Source organism: Ochotona princeps, chromosome 1, assembly GCF_030435755.1.
Source record: "Ochotona princeps isolate mOchPri1 chromosome 1, mOchPri1.hap1, whole genome shotgun sequence".
Classification (NCBI taxonomy): domain Eukaryota; kingdom Metazoa; phylum Chordata; class Mammalia; order Lagomorpha; family Ochotonidae; genus Ochotona; species Ochotona princeps.
In genome coordinates, this window is record NC_080832.1 from 8,869,587 (window position 1) to 8,878,535 (window position 8,949).

The 8,949-nt window shown below is 52.5% G+C and overlaps 1 protein-coding gene across 7 annotated transcripts in view; it reads right to left on the bottom strand.

Moving 5' to 3' along the window:
- ARID1B (AT-rich interaction domain 1B) overlaps window positions 1-4,528 on the bottom strand; it is a 370,148-nt gene extending 365,620 nt beyond the window's left edge. For 4 of the 7 annotated variants that reach the window (XM_058662090.1, XM_058662238.1, XM_058662203.1 and 1 more), the window contains exon 1: window positions 2,877-4,527. In XM_058662090.1, coding sequence (XP_058518073.1) covers window positions 2,877-4,466 — 1,590 coding nt within the window. In that variant the 5' untranslated portion in view covers window positions 4,467-4,527. Of the gene's footprint in view, window positions 1-2,310; window positions 2,435-2,876 lie in introns of those variants that run through there. The other 3 variants (XM_058662259.1, XM_004595447.4, XM_058662299.1) reach the window with 3 other exon arrangements.
- Between the last annotated feature and the right edge of the window lie 4,421 nt (window positions 4,529-8,949).

The window sequence follows — 8,949 nt, forward strand, 5'->3', positions numbered from 1 at the left end:
CAATGTAAATCATTTCCTAAAATCAAAAATGAAACTAAACATGTTAGAAGCCAAAGTCATCACTGAACGTGATTTAATATTTTATGATCTATAGTCAAGTAATAATTTAATATTTTAGACAAATGACTGTTGCTTAGTGTGATTATTGCAAAAACACAAAATAGTACAAGCCTCCAGAAATGAAAAGGGGCAAAAAAGTAAGTAAAACTGACACAGCACATTCCACGTGTTACACAGAAAGACACCTCAAAGAGATCCTGGAGCCTAGGTGGCACGTCAGTCATTCTCCGGCCACCATCCTTCAAAAATAAAAACAAGAAAAGCGCGATTCTCCAGGGTCACTGAAGACCTAATAGATTCGTTCGCACTCCAAGAAAATAAGTAGCACCACTAAGAAATAATTATCTTCAATAACAGACGCCCAGAGCTGCCTCTAACTTCGTTTTTACTTTACAAAACGTGAATTTTAAACTGCCCCCTTTAAAAAAGCAAGCTGACAACACAAATCTTTTTAAAATTAATCACATGGGTTTACAGGAGGTTTATAATGTTTATACTTGTATGAATCAGAAACAAAAACTGCAATCACAAGTTTCCCATGATGAACAGGAAAACCTATTTCCATTAAAAGTAAAACTCCATTCAGCAACGCTCTGAGGCAGTGGCCCTCAACACCTCAAGCCAAGATGGACAGGCTATGTTCAACTCAGACCTGCACCCACCCTGACAAGTCTCTCTTCAAAGGGACAATTATTATTAAAACACAACTCCCTCAAAATAAATGAACTAAATAAAAACACACACGCAGCCACCGTGATGCCCTTCAGCCAGAAAAGTATTTTTAAAACTTCTATAGCATCAAGACGTGTACCTAAGGAGAGCTATTTGGAACACACTCAGCCCAGCTCGTCTGTAATCCAGTTTGATTAATTCATTGTGTGAGCAATTTGAATCAGCCTTATGTTACACACCCTAACAAAATAATCAAGAGACAAAAAAAATTCTGCAGCATTTTTGTATTCTCCAGGGAAGAACATATAAAATGATTTTTACCTCTTCACACAGAAATACTCACTGTTTCCCTTTTAATTAATTGTTCTCAGCAAGAAGTCGTTTGCATCTTTTTTAATATGCCAATTTTAATACTCCACTAACATCTTAAGACAGCCAGAATGCAAAACACTAGAAATATATAGCTTTAATCTTGCTGAAAGGCTAAATGTCACCCTAATATTTGTTGGCCATCAAGATTCTCAAAAATTTTAATGTTGTTTTAAACTACAAGCGCTGACACAAATCACATTTTTTATAACTGAATTAGTAAAGGGAAGACTAATTTTTTTTTTATAAAACCTTAACAAACCCAATAATCGGTAAAATCTGCGCGGAACTATTTGTCACTGGCCCTATCTTCCGCCCACAGTTTCAGTCCATGATATAGGTCAACTCCATATTGTAAGATGGTCATCAAAGACCTCAATTTTTCAGATGTCCAGCACTGAACACAGATGTAATGTTTTTTCTGTACTTAATCCTTATTAATAACTGTGCTTCCTAATAATTTCGGCTTTGAATAATACCCGACCTTACATCTGCTTGCAATAGAGTCGGGTTATTATTTGTGGCAAGAATTTTTGTGACTGTACGCTCAGCACTTGTATTTACATCAGCAGTGCTAAATGCCCAATGGTGAGAGCGGAGCCAATCAGATGGCAGATTAGATGTCAACTAGGAGGCAGCTGTCTGGAGACTATTACAGCCAGTTTACCTCCACAATTCAAATTCCAAACCTTGCAAAGGAGATCGAGTCGGTCTTTAGGCTCAGCCTCCGAGCAACACACAGCCAGAGCGCGGGAGGCTTCCTAACAGCGCCGGCGGCCCTGGGCGACGGCAAAGAGAAAGAAAACCCCGAGAAACGCCACCCGAAACGGTCCATTTTCACAGGCCTGCCGTCTGACGGGATCTGCTGGGCGAAACGTATGCCTAACCCGTGATCAAATAAGTTCAATTGGTCGGGAACGTGCTCCAGTGTGCTGAAGGTGACTCCTCGCAGGCAGCCCTAAGCCCAAGCATGGGTCTCCCCGGCTATTCTTAGGAAAGAATCGATACCTCTCAGCTATTTGACCTCCTCGCCGTGCTAAAAAATCGTGGCTTTTCCGGTTTTTTTTTTTTTTTCTCAATTTTTCCCCTCCTTGGGTAGTAAACATTCAAACTCGAAACCCGCATCGACCATCTCCCAGTGGCTCGACCCAACTAGGAAAAACAGCCCTCGGTCATCACCCAGCGAACCTATTTTCTCTGCCTTGTTACCTGGGAAGCTGCGAGGTTGAAGGTGGGACAAACTTCCTCCTTCTGTGCCCAGTTAGGGCGCCCTGTGGGCACTACCCGGGGGCAGATGGGGTCCACAGAGCCCCCCACCCCCACCAGACCTCGCGGGCCGGGAAGAGCCGATTTCTAATCACAAAAGCTCTCCCCCGAATCGGCCCCCCACCACACCCCGAGCCCCCCAAAAGCCTTCCCCCCGCGGGGTGGTGTCTCGGAATCTCCTGCGCGCCTCAGCGCCTGAGAGGCCGGCGTGCGGAACGAGGCTGCGGCTCCACAGGGCAGCCGGAGCGCCCGGCCCGGCCCGGCCCGGCCCATCCGCGGCCGAAGCCCTGCGCGGGCCCGCCACGGCGCGGCCCGGGCTCCGCGGCCAAAGGCGGCCGAGCCGGGCCTCGGCGGGAGGTGGCCGCCCGCTAAGATGGCCCTGGGCGCCGCGGCCCCGCCGCCCCCCCACGAGAAAACTGGGAAAAAGTAGGCGGCAAAGAAAGAAACTCGGGCTCGCGGCGCTGCGAGGCCGCCGGGCGGAAGCAGGCCCCGGCCGGCGCGGGGGTTACCTGGGATCTGCCCATGGTCGGTCCAGGGGTGCCGGGACTCATCGCCGGGTGACTCCTTTGTTGCGCGGCCGCCCAGGCCGGGCTGGCAGCGGCATACTGGGCGCTCATGTCCTTGCCCAAGCCCATGCCCGCGGCCGCCTGCTGGCCGCCCGCCGCCGCCGCCGCCTGGGACTGGGGCTGCGACGGCGGCGGCGGCGGCGCGCTGGGGCTGCTGTAGTCGGAGTAGCTGCCGCCGTAGCTCCGCATCATGGGGCTGGGCGAGGTGAGCAGCTGGTTGAGGGTCGGGGTGGCCCCCGACGGGTGCTGGTTCTGCCCGGCGAAACGCTGGAAGCCCCCAGCCGCCGCGCCGGCGGCCGCCTTGCTGAGGCTCGCGGCCCCGCCGCCCCCGGGGCCCATCATCATGCCGCCGCCCTGCTGCCGGGGGGAGCTCAGCACCCCATACCCCGAGGACGAGCCCCCATAGCCGCCGCCGCCACCGCCGCCGCCGCCGCCTCCTGCTGCTGCTGCTGCCGCCGCCGCGGCCGCCGCCGCCACAGCTCCCGCTCCTGCTCCAGCTCCTGCTCCTCCTCCTCCTCCTCCTCCTCCTCCTCCTCCTCCGCTGCCTCCTCCTCCTCCTCCTCCGCCGCCGCCGCCGCCGCCGCCGCCGCCCGCGCCGGGCCGACTGTAGCCCGGATAATGGTTGTACTGGCTGTTGGGGTACCCTTCGTGGGAGTTCTGCAGGGGGTCCATGCTGTTGGGGGCCCCGGCGGCGGCTGAGGCGGAATGCATCATCCCCATCCCGGGGCTTTGTTGTCCGCCATGTTGATCAAAGCAAGGCCCAGCGCGGCCGCCGGGGCCGCCGCTAGCAGGGGCAGCGCTGCCATAGTAATTATTAAACTCCGAGACGGCCGCCGGGCCGCTGCCACCGCCGCCCCCGGGCACGGCGGCCTGAGACTGCTGCGCGCCCAGGGCGCCCAGGCCCGGGTGCTCGTAGCGGCCGCCCGCCGGCTCCCCCATCTTGGGCGGCGCGTCGTCCTCGTCGCCCGGCTTGCTCAGCAGAGGCTGGCCCGAGGGGTCGGCCTGGCTGCCCGCGGCACTGTCCTTGGCGCCTCCATGTTGCGGCTGCTCCATGTCGGGGCCCGGCTGGGGCGCGCCGCCCAGGCCGTTGTTGTTGGAAATGGGATGTTGTTGGTGCTGCCGCTGCTGCTGTGCTTGCTGCTGCTGCTCCTGCTGCTGCTCCTGCTGCTGCTGGAACTGGTTTAGCTGCTGCTGTAGTGCGTGGTGGTGGTGGTGGAGGTGGTGGGCATGGTGGTGGTGGTGGTGGGCATGGTGGTGGTGGTGGTGGAGGTGGTGGTGGTGGTGGGGCGGTGCGGCGGGGGCCTCGCCAACGGCTTTCAGTTTGTGGTTGGGGAGCAGCCCCGTCTCCATGGCCGAGCCCGGGCCCGACGAGGAGGAAGAGGAGGACGCTGCCGCTGCCGCCGCGAAGGAGGAGGAGGAGGAGGAGGACAGCGCGGCGGCGCTTGCAGCCTCCCTGAGAGCCGCCTCGGAGCCGCCGCTCTTGGCGCTGCCAGTGCTGGCGGCAGCGGCTGCGGCGCTCACGTTATGGGCCATGTTCAGTTCGTGACGGGGGTGCGGGGGGTGGTGGTGCACATTATTCTGGCCGCCGCCGCCCCCCAGCATGGGTCCCGGTGCCGCCGTGCCGCGTGCCCCCGCCTCCAGGTCTCGGGCCCCGGGCGCCGGCCGCGGCCCGGGGGGCGCCCGCGTCGCCGCGGCTGCCCGAGCGGCCATGATCGCCGCGGCGTGGGGAGGCCGGGCGTTGGGGGCCGGGGGAGCGTGTGGGAGAGAATAACCCCCCACTTTTCAGGCCGCGGCCCCTCCTGTGCGCATCCACATGGCGCACCGGGAAGCCGCCGACCCCCTCCCCCTCCGCAGGCCCCGCCAGAGCGTCGGGCCCCGGGTACGCCTTACGGTCTGGGCCTGCTCCTGCTGTGTGCTTTCATGGTGAAAGTTTTTAAGTTCAGGTTTTAAGTGAAACTTTTCTCTTTTCCTCTCTAACCCGGATATGGGTAAATACACGGACGGGTTGAACCTGTCGGGCCCAGCATGGCATGAGAAGGGGAGCCGAGCGAGCTCCAACAACTATTATCCACTTCTGTCTTTCTGATTACTCGGGTGCACTCGCAAAACGTGGACTGGACTCGGCCGGGGCCGCCGCCCGCCCCTCCCGGCGCTGTGTCACAGGGCCAGGGTTGGGGGGCCAGGGCCCTGAGAAACCTCAGGGCCAGGGGCTGAGGCTGGCCAGGCGGCCGCTTGGAGTGCGACAGCGTGGGCCGGCTGGAGCTGCACTTTCCCCTCGTGCCTCCGTCTCCTTGCCAACCGGGCACCCGCGTGTTTGTTTTCATGTCTAAAAAGGAACAATACAAAGGTGCAAAACGAGTCTGACGAGCAGGCAAAAGAGGGAGAAGGGCTGGGGGTGGGAGGTTGGAGGGGGTACAAAGTTGTCTGCGAGCCCCAGAGGTTATGGAGGAGTCCACGGAGAAAAAATATTTAGGCAGTCTACAAAAGCGCCGTTTCTCTCCTAGGAGTTATGCAATCTTTCAGAACGTGGGCCTCTGCCTTGATTGTGGGCCGTCGACGGGATTCCCACAACTTCTTCCAAGTGCAGAATTAAGGAAAGGGTTCTGAGGGAAGGTTAGCAACATTCAAAGAGTAACTATGCTCACCCACCCCACCCCATGCCCTGGGTACGCAGCAGGCACTCAACCCAGAGTTACAGCTGACTGCACCTGCCCCAGGAGATATGGTGTATGTGGCTGTTTTTAAAGCATTCTAAATATCTATGTGAAAACTTCACCCACAGGAACAGCACCTTCTCTCAAAGAGGCGTGTGGCCTCGCTGTTCTCCCAACATTACTTTTCCCAGGCAGATGTCACCATTGGCGTCATGAGAGCCACAGACAGCTCAGGCTTAATTCCCCCATCCCTGTAAGTCTATTCAACACCTTTCATCATGTTTCAGAGGTTAATGGGCACAGTTACCCCTCTCCACAAGCGTTTGTCTCTGTGAAATAAAACTAAATAAATGTTGTAGTTTAATAGATACAGGATGGATAACAGAACTGTGTAATCTTAAGGCAAAAGCCTTATACAGTTTCTAATCCTTTCCAGCTTGGCCTGAGTGCTGGCACTGTGAGTTTACCAACTAGTGCTTGCTATGCTAAGCTAAGCGACGCTCGCTTGGGCTAGAGTAGGCTGGCTTGGGCTAGAGTAGGCTGGGCTTTCCTGGAGAGACAGGAAATCAGAGCCTTCCGGAGGTCATGCTGGCAGAAACCATAGATATGTCGTTTTCCAAAACCACTTTATTCTGTATTTCAGATGGACTCATTATGTTTGCTTGGCCAAGTGCAAACATATTACATGACTAAAGAGAGAATGGTGATTTGTAGGGGTGGGGAGGGGTAGCCAGGTGCACATCAAGGGGTCATTTGGAATAAAAACAACAAGTTGCTGTTCTGTCCAAGCAACCGAAAACTGGGCTTATCACCGTGGCTAAGAGAGCACAGGAGAGCCAGAAGGTGAAATCACTCGTTGGTGTTGACCGAGAGAATGCTACATCTTCGTTAGTGTGCCTTTTTGATGTTTTTCCCCCTGGATTTTGTCCCTTCATTCAAATACACACCAGTTATCCACATTAACCACATGAAGTTTTCATCTGCAAGTATAAATGTTTTGTACCCATATATTCTCAAATCACATGTTTATGCTTCAGACAGTTGTAATCAAACTAAACATCCTCATATCAACACAAGGTGCTTTTTCTCACATTTGATAAGCTAGGTCAAAGTCAGTTCCTACAAGTTTAGCTGTAGGTTGTGTTTTCATTTTCACAACTAATCCTAACAGAGTAGGTGAGTCACCAAGTTCAGCTCCAACCATTTCACAAAACTTAGACATGTAAGTCACAGCCTCTGTGAATTCCCTCTGCATCAGTAGATGTAGCAAGAAGGCTGGGACCAGGACACTGGCAAGGGGAGGCCACCCTGCACCCTGAGTCAGGCCTGCTCTAAAAGGCGACCCATGTAGCAGCTGCCACACCCTAAAGCAGCCTTGTGAGAGAAGCACAACAGAGCCGCAGGACTTGGTTTTGCCTCTTAAACCCCAGGGCAGGCTAAGATACCTGTTCCTAAAACACCTTCGCTGAGGAGATAACAGGGAGCTCCTGTTTCAGCAGCCGCGGGTTGCATGCAGCGTCCAAGACTTCATAAACAGAGTGGACATTGGCAGGGGTTGGTGAGGAGACGAAATAGGTTCCCATTTCACAACAGCCACGCCGAGGCTGAGGCCAGCATTTCTGTGTGCCCCTTCCCTCGCTTCCCCAGGAGCTGAGGACTATTTTTCCTGTAGAGGTCCTGCATTTTACACCTCTGATCTGAATTTCAAACTGCAGTGACAACTTGAGCAGTTTTCCCTAAGCCAGAGGCGGGGAGACCACCTCCCACCCACAGGGGGCTCAGTGTTTGGCCAGAGGATTACCCATTATTTTGTTAAACATTCCTTTTTGGTTATAAAAGGGCCGGCTTTTTTTTTTTTTTTTTTGCTATATGGAAATATTAATATTCAAATGCTGCTCCTTTTGAATAAGTTGTTGGACCCTGAATAAAAGGCTCTTCAACTTGCTTACTTGAAGAGCGCTGAGCCAGATGGTAGCTCAAGAATTCCACAGTTCTGTGCTGGTCACCTCCTGCTCACCCATCATAGTCTGTTTGCTTTCTGATTAGCCCCCCTTTAACTGTTCTACTTATTTATTCCATGGCTGAAAGTATTACGACTCACTGCCCATCATATTTTCTCAGTATTCTTTATGTAATTTGGAAGCAATTTAGAATAAAGCCTTGTCAAGGTTTTACAAATAAGAACTATTAAAGAATAAGGCTTTGGATACTTGCTTTCCTTTTAGATTTGTGAGAAATGCGATGAATGGAGCTAATGGGATTTCCCTACTGATCTTGGTCAGGGACTTTAAAAAGCACTAAACAATTGTCCTTTTCACTTCTCCGATTTAGATGTTAGCAGTGAATAACTCTGACTCAATGCAAGAGATGGGATACAGTATTTAATCTGAAGCAACTATGCAAATGATCAGTAGCCTATGAGTTCATGAAAGAAAGGAAAAAAATTAACCAGGATTAAAAAAAAAAACTTAGATCTAAAATTAAATCCATTTGGTAACAATGGCAAGCAGTACCACTATTCTGCTTACTAACAAAACGGGAGTGTGGACAATAAACCAGATGGGAATAGACTACATTTAATCCATCAACAAATCCACCCAAAATCTACTTTGTGCCATCCTTACATAAAAAATATCACCTTGTTCCTGTCTGTACTGGGAGAGACAATTAACCCACTAAAATGTGCCAAGGTCTGTCTGCCAATACCATGGAGCATTTGGCTGGCAAAGAAGCAAACTGGACCCTGCTGGCTGCCGTCAGCAAGCACGCATCTCTAATCCTGAAACCCCACACCCAGGACTTGAACCACAAGGACCCCTCACCCAAGGTAGAGGCGAAACTTCCAGAACTCCCAAGTCAAACGTCACTTCAGAATGACTGGGATCACCAGAAATAGAGTAAGAACAGTGAAATTCAAGAAGTAGTACTTCACTACAGCTTAAAGCCTTGTGCTTTTTGTCTTGTCCTGGGCTGTTCTTGGTTTGAATTATGTGTTATGAATAGTTTTTCACGCAGCCTGTCACGTGTGTACTCGGTGTGTGTGTGTGTGTGTACATACATGCAATGGCCCTTCGCTCCCTTTGTTTCTAGTCTTGTTGCTGTTCCAGGAAGTGCCTTGGGGGAACCTCACCAGTGCTTCTGGCTTCTCCTACGTCAAGGGCCATCATCATCCACATGGCACCAACCATAGTTAACTCCATCCTGGATCCTCAAAAGTGAATACTTGAATGGTAAAACTATTTGAAATTGAGATCATGTGGAATAATCGGGGACACAAAAGGGAATCCTCTGGAGGTCTGATCGCCTCTGTTTTCTAGAAAGTTCAGCCACAATGGACTCATTGCATCATGGCACATGGAGGC